Source organism: Oryctolagus cuniculus, chromosome 8 (genome assembly GCF_964237555.1).
Source record: "Oryctolagus cuniculus chromosome 8, mOryCun1.1, whole genome shotgun sequence".
NCBI lineage: Eukaryota > Metazoa > Chordata > Mammalia > Lagomorpha > Leporidae > Oryctolagus > Oryctolagus cuniculus.
Genome location: NC_091439.1, coordinates 57,026,831 through 57,046,659, shown reverse-complemented (window position 1 = coordinate 57,046,659; position 19,829 = coordinate 57,026,831). Strand labels below are relative to the sequence as shown.

Below are 19,829 nucleotides of genomic sequence, written 5' to 3'. Positions count from 1 at the left end.
CTCGTGGCAACCCAATCACTGTGCTGTCAGGCCTAAGAACTCCCTCCCCAACCGGACAGCTCAAGGCCATCTGCTCTAGCAGGCTTCTCAGATCTCACTCGGATTTATGTCCGTCTGTCAGTCAGTCCGTCCGTCCGTCCGTCCGTCCATCCTTCCTTCCTTCCTTCTTTCCTCCCCCCCACCCCCACCCCCTTTGTCTTGAATGGTAGAGAGACAGACAGATGGACATTGGTTCATTCCCCAAATGCTTGCTACAGCCAGGGCCAGGTCAGGCTGATGCAAGGAGCCAGGAACTCAGTCCCAGTCACTCATGTGGCTGGCAGAGAACCAAGTACCTGGGCCATCACCTGCTGCCTCCCAGGGTGCACATCTGTAGGAAGCTGGAACTGGAAGCAGAGCTGGGACTCAAACCTCAGCATCTGGTGTGGGACATGGGCATCCCAGGCAGTATCTTAACCACTGAGCCAAATGCTTGCCCTTCTCTTTATTTTTATATAATGTACTGTAAGCAACTTATTCACAACATAAAGCATTATGTTGTCATTACCCGTCAATATGTCTGTGTTGGGGCCAGCATTGTGGAATAGTGGGTAAAGTTGCTGCCTGCCAATGCAGGCATCCCATATGGGTGCCAGAATGTGTCATGGCTGCTCCACTTCTGATCCAGCTCCCTGCTATAGCACCTGGGAAGGCATCAGAAAATGGCTCAAGCACTTGGGTTCTGGCCACCCATGTGAAGACAGGATGGAGTTCCAGGCTCCTGGCTTCAGCTTGGCTCAGCCATGGCCATTGAGGCCCACGGAGGAGTGAACCAGCACATAGATCTCTTCTCCCTCTCTCACTCTGCCTTTCAAATAAATAAATCTTCAAAACCCATTCAAGTTGATTCACAAAAAAAAACAAAGAAAAAGTGACATTTCAAAGTCATCAACAACGCTAGCTGTGCCAATGAGCTAGAGTTTACACATATTTATATTCCTTTTCAGAGAGGACGCCCACCTGAGCTGAGGTGGCAGACAGGCTGAGAAATGAGACGAGTAGAAATCAGATGGCAGAACAATGCAGGCAGTACCCAAAGCCCAGTGGTTGGCTGGTAACGTGAGCCTTATTGGGAAGTACAGAAAACCCCACACTGCCCACGTGTGTGCTAATTCTTTCAAAATAAATCAATCTTTAAAAAATAGATACCTGTACCTTCTTAAACTGGAGCTCCCCCGGCAGAAGCAGAGTCCTGTCGGCGAGTGCCCTCCCTGCCTAAGGCAGCATTCGGCTCATGGTGCCCCTCACTAGATGCTTGCCGAGTGAATGAATGCACAAATGTCTGGGGTTTACAGCAGCCGCCTTCCAGGTGGGCATGCAGGAGTGTGTGCAGTCTTGTTCCTGGGGCCCTGGCCTCCCAGAACTCCCACAAATGACAGGTAGTCCAAAACCTGAAAGCTTGGATTCGGCTTCCTCAGAAGATTCACGGCTTGGGGACGGCCTCCGGTCATTCCCGAGTGCTCCGAAAGCCGCTGCACAGTGTCAAGTGGGCTGCCAGTCCCCGTGCTTTGTTTCACACTGACCTCACCACAGCGAAAGCTCTCCTGATGCCTGAATTCAGAAACACACCCGGGAGAGGGGAACACAGCTGGGGTGCGAGGAGCTGCCCAACAGGCCACCCTGTGCACAGGGCTGCAGGAGGCCGGGGACTGCGGTGGTGTCTCCCACCAAAGGTAGGAAGGCACTCCAAGAAACCCACACACCTCGGAGAGAGTAACACGGTTAGAGACCTTTCCTTCTCAATAGGCAACGTCCTTATGGTTCATAGACGTGAGAGTTTTCTAGGATCTGAGCTACATACATGCTGGTCTGAACTTAAAAGACTTAAATTAATAGTTTTCTTTAAGGACACAAGGATAGCATTCAGCTTCACCGTGCACATAAGAGGACTCAACCCGCTCAAAAAAATAAAAAAAACTTTCCCTGGGGGAGTCGCTTCAGCACATGGACACAGGTTTCAAATCACTCTTTGTAGATCTGGTTCACATCACATGTTTTATCTGCCCTCCACTGTTTCCACAGACTGTGGTCTGGAAAACTAAGAGCCAGTAAGGTCCACTGATCACAACAGCGGGAATCAAGCCCAAAGCAGAGGAGAGGTGGTCATGCTGGGGGTGGGGGTGGGGTGGGGTGTGTGTAGGAGAAGACAGAGCAACCGGATTGTGTACAAGTCTTATGGTTACAAAGAATCACTCAGATGCTACAATGATGATTCCAGATCAGGAAGGAAAGGAACACCGGGAGGCAGTGTAGACCAGAAAGCTGATCTCAGAGGCTGTCAGGCATAAGTAAGCCTCTTGCTCACAACGGCAGGACCTGAGCCAGCTGCACAGGCCTGGGGGCCTCACTCCTCATCCACACTTGCTGCAACGCTCTGCCCCTCCCGTCTCTCCTCTTCACTGCCTGTTTCAGAACACAGTGCCCTTCCACGTACCAGGGATAACAACAGTGGTTGTTTCCCAGGTCACTTCCTCAGAGGAGCCTTTCCTGACCACCAGCCTAGAGCAGAACCCCCAAGGGTGCCCCACTGTGAGGCTCTCTTCCTGTTTATTTTCATTAACCACTCTCACAGCAATGCCAAGAGCACGAGAGAAGGACCCTCCTCGCTCCATCCAACACCGCCTTTCTGCATCTCACGACTCTGCCTGTGTTCACTAGGCATCCGGTAAAGCTGCTCAGTGTCTGAGAAAGGGATGAGGGGACAGCAGGCAAACTATCACTGCTAACTGACTGCAGTCTGTGCGTGCCACTCTTGAGCTCCCCTCTGCCCAGTAACTCTTGTCAAATGTCTGCCAGTTCTGCTCTCCATAGGACAGTGGCTGTGCGGCTGGTCCGGGACTGGGAGGGGAGGCCCCTAGAGGTTCTCGTGACATGACACCTTGCACAGAGGCTGGTGCCTGATGAGAAGTTTTGTGTGTGTGTGTGTGTGTGTGTGTGTGTGTGTGTGTGTTTCAGGGCAGTGGAGGTGGTCTTTTTGTTTTTCTTGCCCAGATTATTGGGAAAGCACAAGGACAGCCATGACTTCCTAGTATGGGCTGAGTTGAGTAGCCCTTATCTGAAATGCCTGGGACCAGAAATGTTTCAGATATCACAGCTGTTCAGAGTATGGAATAAATGCATAGACTTTACCAGCTGAGCATCCCTAATCTGAAAATCTAAAATGCTCTGAAAATCCAAAACTTTTTGGAGTAGCACGTGAATGCTTTTAAAAAGTTTTGGATTTCCAAGGATTTTAGATTTTCAGATTAGAGATACTCAACCTGTATTTTAGAAGAGGAGTGTGTAGGATATATTTTAGAACAAAAATAATGTCATCTTTTACATCAGAATACCATGTAAAAAAATTTTTTTTGACAGGCAGAGTGGACAGTGAGAGAGACAGACAGAGAGAAAGGTCTTCCTTTTGCCGTTGGTTCACCCTCCAATGGCCACCGTGGCTGGCGCGCTGCGGCCGGCACATTGCGCTGATCCGAAGGCAGGAGCCAGGTACTTATCCTGGTCTCCCATGGGATGTAGGGTCATCCTCCACTGCACTCCCTGGCCACAGCAGAGAGCTGACCTGGAAGAGGGGCAACCGGGACAGAATCCGGCGCCCCGACGGGGACTAGAACCCGGTGTGCCAGCGCCACAAGGCGGAGGATTAGCCTAGTGAGCTGCGGCGCTGGAACCATGTAAATTTTTAACAAGATTTACTTATTATTTATTTGAAAGTCAGAGAGGCAGAGAAAGACAAGTCTTCCATCACTGGTTCACTCCGCAGATGGCTGCAACTGCCAGGGTTGGGCCAAACCAAAGCGAGAAGCTTCCTCTGGGTCTCACACATGAATGGCCCCACTGCAGGGAACACAAGTGCGGCCAGGACATGAACTGCAGCCCATATGGGATGCCGGCATCCCAGGTGGCGGCTTTACCCACCGCACTGCCACGCCAGCCCCTAGAATACTATGTAATATTAATCACGAGGGACACCAAACTCTTGAGGTGCAAAAACACACTTCTGCCTGCCTTTTGGTAGCAGCGGTTAGCTTTGAAGATTCTGGTGCAAAGGCGCGGGACAGTGCCGAGTGTCAGCCCCTGGCATGCTGTGCGTCTGAGGCTTTCTGTGGAGAAGCAGCATGTGCAAAGGGCTGCTGGCAGTTCTAAGCAATCGGGCATGCATTCTTTCAGAAACAAAACAAGACAAACAACGCACAGTGCGTGCAGCAAGTGCACACCACCAGGCTTACACCTGTGTTGCCGCCGGCTCCCAGGGCAGGGGCCGTGGCTAGGGCATCTTTGCACTCCTGATGGCAGAGCCGGGAGGCTGCTCAGAGGCAGCCCCTCAGTAAACAGTCCTTACAGTACAGAAGGTGTGGATGGCACTTGTGGGCACGTGAGCCTTTGGATGCGCTGTGTGGCGGCTCTATGGAGCAATGTTCTTCTTTCACTTAAGAGAAAAGCCTGCCTCTCAGAACTAGCTTGGAAGAGTTTCGATACCACAGAACCCACCAGGACGGGATCCTGAAAAACCCGGGGGATTGAATAAAGATCAAAAAAGCTTCACCGGGAGAGGATGACTGACTCAGGTCTCAGCAGGAGGAGGAAGGAACAATGCTGAGTGAGCTCCAACTACATGCCAGGAGCGGTCACTGCTCCCATTTCACAGAGGAGGAAAGTTGAAAAGCCAAAACAGATCGCCCAGGCTTGTAGCGGATTTAAAAATCACATCAACTTAGTACCACTGGGAAGCTGCTTGGAATGTCGGCATCAAATGTGCTAAACATTTAGAGTGGTGGTCATCTGGTTTAGTTGCAAACCAGACAGTCCGCCTGTAACGCTCTCCTCTAAGAACACTGTGCAGCTCCGTCGGTTCCTCAACAGAGAAGCCTGTGCCCTCCAGTGATCTAAGGAACTGGGAGTGCCCTAGAGGAGAGGCAGACAGCAAGCCCGAGCTGAGAGAAGCAGATCCTCACTAAGTGACCTGTTCCCTTATCCTCAGGCCATGCGCAAGACTGACTTTCTTAACAGGGAAGTGAGCCAATCAATCTGTTTTAGAGAATCCCCTGGGAGCAACAAGGAAGAGGGACTGCCTGAAAACTCAGTCTGGAGGCAGGAAGTGGTCCAAGGGCTGGGGCAGGTGCAAAGTGAGATCGCCTGGGCTGGGGCGGTGGCAGTATATGAGCAAGGACAGGGCGGCCCCAAAGATGGAGATTGGTGATTGGCAGTTTGACCGGATGAGGACTGGAGGGGCCTTAACTTACAAAGCCACATTCTCTCAGCTGGTGGTCATGTAGATAAAACAGTGAATTAGAATGGGTGAAATAAATACAACTCATTAAATACAAGAAAGAGACGCAGCAATGGGGACCAATACAAAACTTACTGGAAAGAAGAAACACAGTTAATCAAACACGTGCCTGTGCTATCGTCTCAAGCAACAACATCACCAATAAAGCCCATGTACCTTTCTCATTAGAAATAAATAAATTACTTTCAAGTATTCACACAGCATGTCAGCTAAGAGAAAGTCCCCAGAGAGCAAAGGTCCTGGGGCAGCATGTTGCCCTTCCAAGCTGCCCCTGAGCTTGCCAAATTGCTCCCGGTTTGTGCTTTCTTCTTTGCCTCTAGTCAGAGAGAAGTGGTTGTGAAGGAAGAGTTAGGGGAAAGGGGATGGAGAAAGAACGGATAGGCAAGAGGAAAGAAGAGGAGAGACAAAAGCAAACTATACTGCCAAGTCGTAGCCGGTACAAACGCCATCAGGTTGTTAAGAGCACGGATTTGATTCTGGGGGCGTTTTCCTGTTTCAGGAGCAATGCTGAATGGAATCAATATGAGCAAGAAGCTTCACAAGCAAGTGCCTCTTTCTACAGCGACGGCAGCAGGAGGACCAGAGAGTCGTTCTTACCATGTTTCAGATGTAGGCAGCTGTCATTCTTGGACCTGTACCTGCAGAAAATTGTGTCTTTAACAAATTTTTATTCAAGAAGTTTTTGTACATTCCAAATATGCAGCAGCTACAACACCATGTGGACTCGTTTGCTTTTTCATGGTTCTTATACCAGCCGTTTTTATTGTGCAGTACAAGTAGTGGCCTTATTTTTAATGCAAGGAAAAAAGGGAATAGTGGGACCTCAATGATGCCATGTATTAATGTACAAGAAAGATAAACTCTATCATCATGGTTTACATTTTTTAAAAACCCAAATCACAGAAAAGGTTCTCAAGGGAATAGAAGGTAACATATTGTATAAATCATAAAAATGTATCTTTGCTATGTATATAGAAAAAAAGAAGAGTTACAGCAAGAACACAGATAACAGAAATAATGCAGAAACCACAGTTCACAACCAGGATTCCAGGTGACAGATTTTGGGAAAGTTTTGACATGGACCTTCCCACAGTCACACATTTTAAAAGTCTTTAAAAATATTATAAAGGATTTTAGGAAGGAGAGCAGAGTTAAAGAATCACAAACTACAATCACACAACGGAGCTGTGGAAGGACGCAGGCAAATCTGAAAGGTGTTTGGCAGAAGCGTGAGAACTGACCACAAAGTCACCCGGTACCTACCTGATGTAGATTCCTGTAGTTTCTCTCTCTTCCTCTTCTTTTTCTTACCCTGGAAGAAGAGAGGCACACTGTCATTTCACAGACTGCACTGTGCGCTCAATGAATGTGACGTGAGAGTACAGGCAGGCAGAGAACAAAGGATACTGATGCCTTCTCGCTCTATCACTCACACACACACACTCTGATGGACTAGGGCTGTGGCCACAGAACCACCTTCAGAGCAAGCTAGCTCCATGTGGCATTTCTTTTCTTATTAACTACAGAAGTAGAATCCACTAGTGCTCAGTGTAAACATTACTGCAAATTCTACCCTGAACTCAAGGCTCCACAGTGCTGACCACATATCCATGGCCCTTGTGGCATGGGCATGGCCTAACCAAGGAGAGAGGTAGAAGCTTAAGATAGACCCTGGAAAGTTGAAGATGATGCCACAGACTTGTTCCCAGCAATGAAGAAGCTTACTTCCTTAGGCACAGCACATATTATATGCACGCAATCTTAAATCTATTTCAAAATCACCTCCATGACAAAGTAAAGTATTTAGCTCCCATTGATAGTGGTCTTAATTTCCATTTTTTTTTCCTAACTCTTACCTCTCAAAAATAGAGGACAGCCACATTCCACTTCTGTGAAGGACCAACCTGTACCAGGTAGTTTCAACTAACTGCAACAGAATGTGCATCACCTTTTCTTCTGAGCTCCTATTTCCTTGCAGTCATAGGTCTCAAGTATCAGCTCTTCCAGAATCTTCTGCACCCTGCACCTCACCCTCCCCCCCCCCCCCCATTCAGGCAGAGGTAGGGCTTCCCTTCCAAGCTCCTGGTGACTCAAGCTCACAGCCATGACTGATCTCCTCATGGGTGCTCTAAGGCAGTCTGCCCCTTGGTGCCTGGCCTCGGGTTGGTCAGGGCAGGTCTTCACCAGCTCCCACACACTGGGAACACAGCTGAGATAGGGGGCAGCAACTCCCCGAGGCTGTGGGTGCAAGCCCTAGAGCTAGAGGGAAGCAGCACCATGTATTCTAGCTGCCAGCCAGTGTCGGCATAAATCAATATTTACATTAGATAGGAAGAACTAAGGGGTTCTTCCCATGAGGAAAACAAAACTCATGTGTGGTCAACACAGAAGTACAGATAATACTGGGACACATGAAGCACTCAACTTGAAAGTTCCAACAACACAGGCATTTGACTAATTTCATCCAAAAAATGTGGTGAAAACTTCAGTTATTAGCCGAAGTCATAAAAACAAACTGAAGTCATGAAAACCTGTGACACCACTGAATAGGGCATTTTCCTTTGAAAACACTGAGGTATCTATTTTACATGATCTCAGTGCGGATAGGGACAGTGTTTGGGCACTAGTTGCCTTGGTTTTTTATCTTTAGGTTCTATTCCTGAACTGCTATTTTAAGGACAAAATCTTTAGCTTAAGCACTGTCACTTGTTTGGCTTCTGTTTGCCTTAGGAACTGATATGCGTCCTTTTGACTGTTACAGAATTGGAATGAACAAAGTTGGGTTTTCCCTTCATTCAAGAGATATGCAAAACAGCTTCCTGTCAAAAGTGGGCAGAGGAAAAGCTTTACAGGTACATTCACGTTATACTCGCGCCCTGAAAACTGCTTTCTTTCTATCCCCACACGGTGAGTGAGACAAGGAGAGAGCAAGACAGGGAAAGAGAGGGAGGGAACATGTGAGTTTCTTTTATGTCTTTTTATTTTTTTATTTTTATTTTTTTGGACAGGCAGAGTGGACAGTGAGAGAGAGAGAGAGAAAGGTCTTCCTTTGCCGCTGGTTCACCCCTCAATGGCCATTGCTGGCCGGCGCACCATGCTGATCTGAAGCCAGGACCCAGGTGCTTCCTCCTGGTCTCCCATACGGGTGCAGGGCCCAAGCACTTGGGCCATCCTCCACTGCACTCCCGGGCCACAGCAGAGAGCTGGACAGGAAGAGGAGTAACCGGGACAGAATCCGGCGCCTCAACTGGGACTAGAACTCGGGGTGCCAGTGCCGCAGTTGGAGGATTAGCCTATTGAGCCATGGGGCCGGCCCTTTTACGTCTTTTTAAAAAGTTAAAATTCATCACTTCAATCTATACAAGTTCACAGTGCAGTAAAGCTCTTACATAGGTCAGCTCTCTCCTCTTAGGCAAACACAGGTAAGAGATGGGATGGGATCAGGAAGCGACACAGTGAAAACCCGTCAGCTGAGGGACTGAGCCTCCCACAGAAAGGACAGGACGGAGGCTCTGTACTGAGAGGCGGTGTTTACGGTGCAGAGAACAGAAGCCTGGCTCAGGGACAAAAATTCAGCTGGGGCAGTCATCTTAAACAGGCACCGCACGACTGAACTAATCCACACAGGAGTCTGAAGTCAGGGACTCCTGCATGTAAACTGCAGTTTAGCCACCTACTACAGGGCCTTGGACAAATCACTTAACATCTCCAACCTCTCAATTTTCTCACCTGAAAAATGGAATAATAACATTTACACCACTAGGTTGTTGTGAGGCTTAGAAAATAACAGGGAAGGAACCACAAGCCAGTTCCGGACAATCGGCAGGTGGCAGTTACTAAAACAACCCCGACAACCATGGTGGAGGGTTGACTGTGCAGCCGCTCATAGAAGACGGTTGGCCTCTCACTTCCTGTGTCACAGTTGTAGCCAGTGAGTCTGGGGAACACAAAACAGGAACAGATTGTGCGATCCACTCCCAGGAGTCAGTTAACATGTGCGCTCAGAAAGTTCTGGGGTCTCTAGCTGTATGACCTCAGACACACCTGCTTGCCACCACTGTCCTGCCTGTCCTCGTGCCCTAAGCTGGACAGCAGCATCCCTGGCAGGGCCACGTGCCAAACTCTTCACTGGTTAATGGCGCCATCCATGCTCTTTTCTAGAGGGACTATCCTGGCTAACATTTCTAATGCTACTCTCAGTACGTGGAATATGACCTCTGCTACAGACAAATGCAAGGGTTCCCCCCAAACAGACATGTTGAAATCCTGACCCCAAAGTGATAGCACAAAGAGGAGGAGCCTCTGGGAGGTGATCAGGGCATGAGGGCAAAGCCTTCAGGAACAGAATCAATTCCATTACAAAATAAGAGAACGGGGGGGGGGGCACTTTGTTTGGTACAGTGGTGAAGACTCCACCAGGGATGCAGGCATCCTATACTGGAGTGCCTGGGTTCAAGTCCTGACTCTGATCCCAATTCCAGCTTCCTGCTAATGTGCATCCTGGGGGACAGCAGGTGATGGCTCAGGCGCTTGGATTCCAATCCCCCAAGTGGGAGACCAGGATTGAGTTCCAGGCTACTAGCTTGGGCCTGGCCCAGTCCCAGCTGTTGGGGGTAGCTGGGAACTGAGCCAGGTGGAAGGAAGATCTTTCACTGCCTCTCTCTTTCAAATAAAAAAAAAAAAATGAAAAGAAATACTTTCTTGGGGCCAGCGCTGTGGCGTAGTGGGTTAAGCCGCCGTCTGCAGTACCGGCATTCCATATGCGTGCCAGTTCGAGACCCGGCTGCTCCACTTCCAATCCAGCTCTCTGTTATGGCCTGGGAAAGCAGTAAAAGATGGCCCAAGTCCTTAGGTCCCTGCACCCACGTGGGAGACCCAGAAAAAGCTCCTGGCTCCTGGCTTTGGATCTGCGCAGCTCTGGTCTTTGCGGCCATTTGGGGAGTGAACCAGCGGATGGAAGACCTCTCTGTCTGTCTCTCTCTCTCTGCCTCTCCTTCTGTGTGTAACTGTGGCTTTCAAATAAATAAATAAATCTTAAAAATAAAATAGAAATACTTTCTTTGATTTAAACGAAGGCTGAGGGTGGGGGAGGACCTGGAGAGCTCACTCCCCCCTCCTTCTTGGAAGGACACTTCAAGATGGGGAACTGAGCGAGCCCTCACCAGACCCCACGCCTAACTGAACCTCATCATCGTCTCCCAGCCTCCAGAACAGTGAGGAACAGATGGCTGCTGTTCTAAGCCACCCAGTCTATGGTGTTCTGTTAAAGCAGGGCGAGTGAACTCAGACACAGTAAAAATATTTTCCTCTATAAAATATAAAACATCAAGTATACAGTTTATAATGTACCTTCTCAGAAAGACAGTCTTTGCCCTATCAAGACCACATGAATGGGGCTGGCATTGTCGCACAGCGGGTTAAGCTGCTGCCTCTGATGCTTGCATTCCTGTTTGACTAGCGGTTTGAGTTCTGGCTGGCACAGTTCAGATCTGACTAGTGGTTTGAGTTCTGGCTGGCACAGTTCAGATCTAGCTCCCTGCTAATGTGCTTGGGGAGGCAGCAGAAGATGACCCAAATGCTTGAGCCCCTGCACCCATGTGGGAGACCCAGATATAGTTCCTGGCTCCTGGCTTTGGCCTGGACCAGTCCCAGGCATTGCAGCCACTTGAGGCATGAACCAGTGGATCAAAGATCCTGGCCCCCGCTCCATAATTTTGCACTTAAAATACATAATACCTATTGTATCTGAATAAAATGCATAGTAGGTGTCACATATATTATAATGGAATAAAAGATGTTTCAATTAGTCTGTGGCCAGTCCCTTAAATACACTGTTTTTAAGAAGTGGAAAATAATGGGGCCAGCGCTGTGGCAAAGTGGGTTAAACCACAGCTTGCAGCACCAGCATTCCAGATGGGCGCCCATTCAATTCCCACCTGCTCTACTTCCAATCCAGCTCCCTCATAATGGCCTGGGAAAAGCAGCAGAAGATGGCCCAAGTCCTTGGGCCCACATGGGAGACCTGGAAGAAGTTCCTGGCTCCTGGCCTGCAACCATCTGGGGAACGAACCAGTAGATGGAAGGCCTCTTTATCTGTGTCTCTCCTCCTCTCTCTTAACTCTGCCTTTCAAATAAATAAGTAAATCTTTTAAAAAGCTGTACATTTAAAAAAAAGAATTGTAAAATATTATAATTCCTATAGGAAGCAATCTGATAATATATATCAGGAACCTTAAAATATTGACATCCTTTAACTCAACAATTTTCCACTACTATGAATCTATCCTACAGAAATAACAATTCTAAGTACACGCACACCAAACAAAAAAACAAAATGTTAAGCACAGACATGTAACTGCAGGATTCTTATATTTCTAAGAAAAAAATGCAACTTAAATATCTGAAAGCAGGAAAAAAATGAAAATGGCTAGGTAAACTTGGATATTCACTCAATGGAATGTTAATGTACATAAGCACTATGCATCACAGAAAAATGCTTTTTACATAGAAGAGTTAGATGCATGACACAAAGGGTACACACACACACACACAACACACACAGGTCTTCAGAAAGTTCATGGAAATGCGTATTATGAAAAAAAAAAGCATGACTTCAGTTGCTTTTATAACAAACATCTTTTACTTACATTTTCTATGAACTTTTTGAAGTACCCCTATATATACATGTGAATGATAAAGAGCACATACAGAAAAAAATAATGGAGGCTGTTAACTATTAATGTTGCCTTTACATGGCAAGATTACAAGCTTTTCTTTTGTTCTTACCAACACTTTAATGATAAGGTTTTACATTTTGACTTTCAAAAAAATCTTTATTTAAAAAATGCATTAGCACCCACAGCGAAAAAACAAACAAGAAATTATGACAGCTCAAGGCTTTCATAATATAATAAATCCATGAACCCTTTATTACAAAGTTCATTAACTTGCAAGAATAGGAAATAGAACTAGCATTATAAATGCCCTAAAACACATTTGTTCTTGAAACCAAAAGAAACAGAATGAGTGGAAAGTAGAGAGGCACTGGTACGGAGAAGAGGCTTACATAATTGTCTCTTGCGGACCAGCCTGGATAAAGCTGCATATGTAGCTGTCTTTCTTTCCGTGCTAATTCATAATATTTAGCCTGTTCCTCACGGGAGAGGGCATGCCACTAAAATGAGAGAGGGAAGCAGGAAAAAAAAGTAAGCAAAAATAGTTGTGTATTTTCTGTTTTAAACATTGCAAAATGAAAGTATTAAGCATTTAACCTTTGATTCATTTTTAAATGGCAGAAGACCAAGTGCAGCAGAAATCCACTTGGAGTCTGGTGGCTGCAGCAGAACTCAAGCTTTGGTCTCTACCCTGTTCTCCAATATCACATGAAACACATCAAAGTCCCTCAATGTACTCAAAGTAAAATGATCTCTGTCACTCACCCTTTCTATTTATCAGTGTAAATCAAACAGAACTTCCGAACCTCAACACCCAACTTCACCCTTTCTCATCGTTTGGTGCATACTCTGAACCCAAGTACCACTTACTTATGCAAAATGTGATAATTTCCAGATGTCTTTTAAATCAGACATTCTCTCTCCCACTCTGTCCTATAAAGCATCTGAAACCTTAATCATATGATCCAGTCTATGGGGTGGGCAAGACATCAGACCTCGGTCTGTCTCCGTGTCTGCACCATCTCCTCACGCTTCCATACACGCCAGTTATCTAGAGGGAACAGTGACAGCGCTGTATACTCACAGAGGCATATTTTAAGGCTTTTTGTGGAAAGCAAGGAGCATTACCCAAGCATACTTCACCATCTAGAATTTGAGGCTACGGTTTCTGATACGGAGAACATAGCTGCGGACTGTCCAACTTTCCACTTACTTTTTACGTAACTGATAAATCACAGACCCTGTGTCACAGAATGGTTGACGTAGGCAAGGCACCCATTTGGGATTTTAAGCAGCTTAGGTTTGCACACTGTTTTGCATGTGTGCACATGACTCTCCCCACGTCCCAGCAGACAGTTTCAAGCATTTCTCCCTCCTTCCCGGATGCCAGGAACTCCCAGCCGAACCCTCTAGGGAGAACTGGGTGGGCTTTGGAGAACCATGAGCACTGAGGGGATGGCAGCCGTGGGAGCAAGAGACCTGGACACTCCCCCCGCCCCAGTCAGGGGCCTCCCCACTCTTGCTCTCTGTGGCTCTCAGGTGTGGAGCTTCCCATTTTGCTTCCTCCCTGTTTCAGGTCAGACGATCCTTCCCCATTCATGGCCACCCTGAGTACTGATTTTGCTTTCTTTCCTTTTTTTAGTGATAAAAAGACATGGGAGAAGGAGGATATAGGAAACAGGGAAAGAGATTAATGAGAAGGGAAAAATTCTCCAGGAGGAGGCTATGTCCAAGTCCTCACCGACTCAGACTGTGCCCCCTTCAGTGTAGCTAAGAAGCTGCCTTCAAGCAACAGTGCCTGTCTGACAACAGCACCTTCCAGGCAGGGCTCCCTCCTGCCCCAGTCTCCAGCCCATGCCCACAGGCAGGACAACAGACCTTATTTCCTTTGAAAGTCCCTTAAAGCAGGGCCCTCTGTGTTGGATCGAATATATGATCTATTTTTTTTTTTTTTTTTAATTTTTTGACAGGCAGAGTGGACAGTGAGAGAGAGAGAGACAGAGAGAAAGGTCTTCCTTCACCGTTGGTTCACCCTCCAATGGCCACTGCGGCCAGCACACCGCGCTGATCCCATGGCAGGAGCCAGGTACTTACCCTGGTCTCCCATGGGGTGCAGGGATCCTCCACTGTACTCCTGGGCCACAGCAGAGAGCTGGCCTGGAAGAGGGGCAACCGGGACAGAATCCGGCGCCCCAACCGGGACTAGAACCCGGTGTGCCGGCGCCGCAAGGCGGAGGATTAGCCTAGTGAGCCGCGGCACCGGCCCACATGATCCATTTTTTAAATGGAAAGGTAAAAAGCAGGACACACAGCAGGACGTGGCCTGAGCCTAAAGGCAAATCAGGTAACAGGATTTTGTTTAAAAATAAATCAGGGGGAGGTGACAGAGAAAACAATCCTTAAAAAAAAAAAAAAAAAAAAAAAAAAGCCCTGAAGCACAGATCTCTGCACTAGCAGAAAACACAATTCAACACACTGAGCACAAGCAGAAGGCACGTCTGGGGCAGCGGCAGCTGTGGCAGTATACAGCAGGAAGGAAAAGTCACACAGCCTCTAGCAACCTGGAGTTACAGACCCCTGTGGAGCGGGAGAGTGGTGGGGAGGACCCAACTGGACACAGTGGAAAAGATCACCCTTGACTTTTTTGAGAAAACACTGATTGGTATTTACCACAGTAGCTAAGTGTTAACAAAAGTGGAAAAACAAAACAGTGGTCTTCCATTTTAAACTCATTTGCTCATTCACTTGCAAAGCATCACTCTCTATATACAACACCTTTTATGATGCAATACATCAGTATAATTTTAGGTAACTTATGGGAGCTTTAGAAATTGCTGAGAAAATCTGAAATCTTAAAGAATATAAGCCCCCAAAATGTGTTTCAGGGTTAAGGTTGGGTCTTGCACCCAAACAACTAGGTATTTTTCAGTTGAAGCAGGAAACTTCCGTTGACACAAAGATGCTGGCTGATTAAAACAAAACTGAATAAAATCCAAGGAGAGCAAAAGCAAGGCACAGATGAAGCTATTTATTTGCATTTTCAATTGCTTTTGAGTTCCCTGATATTTTCAAGGCACCAGACCTGCTGATTGGAAAAGTAGGTAAAACAGTGGCATACAAGTTTTTTGTATTGAAAACAAAAATAAAGTCCAATACATAATATAAACACTGCCTTTTTTTTTTGTTACAGGAATTTCTGAAACCCAACTGACTAGAATAAGTTTTTGCATCTCTTTGCTTACTGAAAAATAAGGAGTTAAGTATTTTAAAAATCAAATTTAATTGTCAAGGGTAAAAAAAATTCATTTAATTGGAGAGATTTATGTGGTTCCAAAATAGTCAGATAGTAAATTTGTTATAAATAGAATTTCCTTAATAGCCAGCAAGGTATTAAAAAAAAAAAAAAAAACTTGCTTGTTTTAAAGTAACAGTTGTGCTATTTTTATTTATAATATGAATTAAGAAAGTCTTGATTAATTCACATGAACATTTCTATTGCAGAAAGACAGTAAAGATGAATAAAAATCAAAACATAAAATGTTGCAGGATGGATTTAAGATCCCCTTTTAAGAACTCTAATTATCCCAGTGTAAAACTTCATGATTTTAAAGCCAGTGACTTTAAAGAGCTAGCAGGGGCTGCCCTGCCAGAGGGGAGCTATGAAAGGATAGAAAACCTGATCTTAATCAAGGATCTCAAAGCCCTATAAATAGAAACAGGTGTCTAAATCAAAGACAGAGAGAGACCCCAAATGAGAACCATCCATGAGGACACATGCTCGGATCTGGGGATGGTTAAGGGAGCTGAGAAAGTAGCAATTGTTGGAAATGTGCATTAAAAGTAGGAAGCATACCCCCATATCATATCCTCACCTACTCTTCTGAGCAGGAAAATAATTCCCGCTGGAGGGCCAAGGGGACTTTAGCTCAAAAAATAAAATGAAAGGAAAAAAAGAAAAAGCAGAGAGTTTTACACAATGTCAACCTTTTCCCCTCCCTCTGATTTCTTCGAGAGTGTCAGGAAAACGGTCATCAGCCTTTGGGCTTTTAAGGAGGAGTTCTTCAAAGATGATGGGACGCACTCATCTGCTATGATCTGGCTTGGGGAATCACTGTAATTATTGTTATTAAGTGTTTAAGAATCCACAGGGAGACAGGGCATTGCACACAGGACACCAGAAAAGCTATCATCTGCCACCGCACCCTACCCCTGAAACCCTGGTGTCTTGCAGATTGGAAATAGCTGCATTTGGATGCTACCCAATGGGAATCAATAAAGCAAGAAGGTCTGCTTCCCTCCTCTTCGTGAGGACTGGCTACCTTCTGCATGTTTTCCGTTATGAATGCACAAAAGCACTGGGCTTGGCGCACACATGGTTAAAGTGATCGCCAGCAGTCAGCACATGATTCTCACAGGGGCCACTAGACCCTCCCCACCTGAATACTCACTGGCAGAGCATGATTTTCTCAAGAGGTTGCAAAAAGCAAGCCTACAAAGGCCACAAATTAAGAAACTACCACACATCTTTGAAGAGCAGCAACATTTCTAAATTTCTAATTACAGCACAACTGTAATCTGAATTAGAGAAATTAAAATTTTCTGTAACACTCTTCAGATACCTAAACGAAAACCATTCCCATCTTGCAAGATTAGTCTTTTGGGTGGTTGTTAGGTAATGAATCTTAAAGTGTCCATTCTAGTTTTAGTCTGATGGTGTGTAACGGTGACTCAGAAAAATATCACAGCATGAGTGAAAGAAGGAAGAAAGGGGGAAAATCCAGGAACATGGCATATATACCCTTCAAGAATCAGACAGCAGGGCTGGCATTGTGGTGCAGTGGGTTATGGCCCCTACCAGTGACACCGGCTATTGACATGCTCACCCATTCAAGTCCCAGCTGCTCCACTTCCAATCCAGTTCAATAATGCACCTAGGAAACCAGTGGAAGACGGCCCAACTGCTTGGGCCCCTTGCACCCACGTGGGAGACCTGGATGGAGTTCCAGGCTCCTGGCTTAAGCCTGGCCCAGTCCTGGCTGTTGCAACCATTTGGGGAGGGAAACAGCGGACAGAATATTCTTCTCCCTCTCTGCTGTCCCCTCCCCCTCCCTGTAACTTTACATTTCAAATAAATAAATAAATAAGTCTTCAAAAAAATAAAGAAAAAAAAAAGAATCAGAGAGCAATCTTTAGAATCACAACTTCTTTTCCATTTAGAGTTTCAAAGTAGAACAGATCTGCTCCTGTCTTAGCAGGCATGGCCACCTCTCTTGGCCAGGCTGGCTTCCCAAAGGCCTTGCTGCAGCTTCCTAATGACTATGAGCTTTCTGCACACTGACTGGGGTCTACAGTTCCCCATGGGCCCCCTCATGTCCCTGCTGAAGTACACCCGTTTCCGAAGGCCCTTCTCCAGTCTCCCTCAATGCTTTCTCACAGATTCTTGTCCATTCCATCCATAGAATTTATCACAATGTTAGTTTTCACTGAGTGATTTTATGTGCAATGTCTGCACTCTTCAAGCTCCAGAAAGCCAATAAACCCTATTCGTTTTATTCAGCAATGATTACCTAATACCTAGCACGATGCCTGGCACATAAAAGACGCTCAGTAAGTATTTTTGCTTTACAAATTACAATGGTAAGAATAGTTATTTATGGGAAGTTTCTTGTGTTGTAGGTATAATCTAAGTTGTTTGCCATGCATTATACCATTTAATGCTCCTGAAGATTATATTAAATCTTATACCCTTAATTATTTCCCAAAGTGCTTGCCAGTTATACAAAGGCATTCAATGACCACCTGACAGGTAACTAAATCTGGCCAGATTTCAGTGAAGCCATTTCATGGTCACCACAAACATTTATATCCCATCCCACTACTTACCCTTCTGCCTAGGATCTGGTTGATAGCTGCACTTTCTTTTAGAGTACACTCAGCTACGACATTTGCTCTCATTTCTTTCATGTATAACATAAAAGCGTTCAGAGGCTTCTTAATGTGAGGTCTTTTTGGCTCCTGCTCCTTTCTCTGTTCATGCTGAGGCTTCCTAAAAGGTGGTGGTGGTCAGGGGAAGGGTCAGAAGAAACAAGGAAGAGACGGGAGGGGAGGGGGAGAAGCGAGGCATCTGTTTATATCGGGGAGCTCAGGCTGGGCACAGCCCTCCCAGCTCTCCACAAGCCCCCAGGACACATCAGCTTACAACAGCAACTCTCAAACATTGGATGAAACGTTTGGGCACAACCGACCCAACCCCCAGGGCCTCTCACTCACTCAGTGACTCTGTGTAAGTGTACTGTGATTTGAGAAAGTGCCTATGGCTGGAGAAGCATTTAACCTGAAATGCAAGTGTTTTTGGAATGGTGAAGAGGTTCTAAGGCCCATGTCTTTGAGTTCCTTGGTCCCCCCCTGAAGAAGCTGAGCGGAAGTTCTCAACTCCTCCTGGGGGGCAAGGACCACTTAGAGTCACTAATGAAACCACAGATCCTTTCCCAAAGAAATGTACGTGGTCTTTGCTTGCACTTGCAGGGGTTTTATGGGCCCCACATGGGGCCGCCCCCAGCCACACTCTCATCCACCAGCTCTAAACTGAGGAGCTCTGTTACTAGTTTCTTTAGGGTACATTAACTGATGCCTGCTCGAACAGTCTGAGACAACTCTGGCTCAGCAGGGACTCCTGTGCTGATGAAACCCAGGCCCGGTAATTGCATTCCAGAAGGAAGTGCCTTACACCCTCCCATCTACTTCACTCAAGTAGTAAGAGGTTCCCCCCAAGAGTCAGTAACCCACGTGGGAGACCTGGAAGAAGCTCCTGGCTTCAGCCTGGCCCAGCCTTGGCTGTTATAGCCATTTGGGGAGTGAACCAGCAGATGGAAAGTCTCTTAAGCTCTCTCTTTCTCTCTTCATCTCTAACTCTGACTTTCAAATAAATAAATCTTAAAACAAAACAAAAAAAACCAGTGGTAAATGGCTGCACAGCTCAAGATTCATGAACGCCTGTGCTCTGCTGTGTCCTCCACTTCTCAAGGTTCCTGTGGTCTGCTAAGGTCAGTGCTCCTTTCCAACCTGAGATTCAGAATGAGCGCAGGGAGAAGCAAGCTGCTTAATGTGCCCGGGGACATGGCTTTTGAGGCAGAGCTATGCTGTTTCCTAACCAGAGAGACGGGGAGAGAACAGTCGTGGTGGGGAAGCAGCAAGGCTGTGAGGCTCAGTGTCTTAAGGTGCTCATGGAGGAGGCCAGGTACATACGTACACGTGCATTAGGTCGCTGTCAGTGTGGGGGTGCTCCTGTTTGACCTGAGGTGTCACAATAGCTGGATGAGGGATGCCAGTTGTGTGGGGACCAGGAGGACCAGGAATCATGTGATGGGAAAACCTAGAAGAAGAGAAGAGAAGAGAAAAGTATGCACTGCGGGTTGAGGTAGCCACGGCAAAAATGACTGCTATTGGCTAGGAACAAAAACATAAACATATGCACAGGAATATTAACTATAAATTAGAGTGAGCTGATAATTATTTTTCCTTCTGTATTCAGGTACAAAATATAATTATTCCCTGTAGTTTTCTCAAACTAATAGTAGAATCTGACATTTTCCCTGGGAGGCATTAAAAAAAAGTGAATCATTTTTCTTGCAAAGCAATTTTCAAACAAGAATTTCAATAATGGTAATTATCAGAAATATAACACTTTATTAAATTATTTAGCTTTTAAAATGATTTTTAAATGAAAGCTTAAAGACATCACATTAAAAAAAAAATCTCTGCCTACACTGTGAAACAAACCATCACACTCAAGAGTCTTTTCATATTGTTGGCTTCTTCCTTAGTGTTCC

At 46.2% G+C, this 19,829-nt stretch overlaps 1 protein-coding gene across 9 annotated transcripts in view; it reads right to left on the bottom strand.

The window, feature by feature from the left end:
* LEF1 (lymphoid enhancer binding factor 1) overlaps positions 1 to 19,829 on the bottom strand; it is a 138,496-nt gene that overhangs the window by 13,303 nt on the left and 105,364 nt on the right. For 4 of the 9 annotated variants that reach the window (XM_002717171.5, XM_008267506.4, XM_008267508.4 and 1 more), the window contains 5 exons: positions 19,250 to 19,372; positions 17,884 to 18,046; positions 12,393 to 12,500; positions 6,590 to 6,638; positions 5,924 to 5,964 (listed from right to left, as the gene is read on the bottom strand). In XM_002717171.5, coding sequence (XP_002717217.1) covers positions 5,930 to 5,964; positions 6,590 to 6,638; positions 12,393 to 12,500; positions 17,884 to 18,046; positions 19,250 to 19,372 — 478 coding nt within the window. In that variant the 3' untranslated portion in view covers positions 5,924 to 5,929. The remainder of the gene's footprint in view (positions 1 to 5,923; positions 5,965 to 6,589; positions 6,639 to 12,392; positions 12,501 to 17,883; positions 18,047 to 19,249; positions 19,373 to 19,829) is intronic. The other 5 variants (XM_008267504.4, XM_008267505.4, XM_008267507.4 and 2 more) reach the window with 3 other exon arrangements.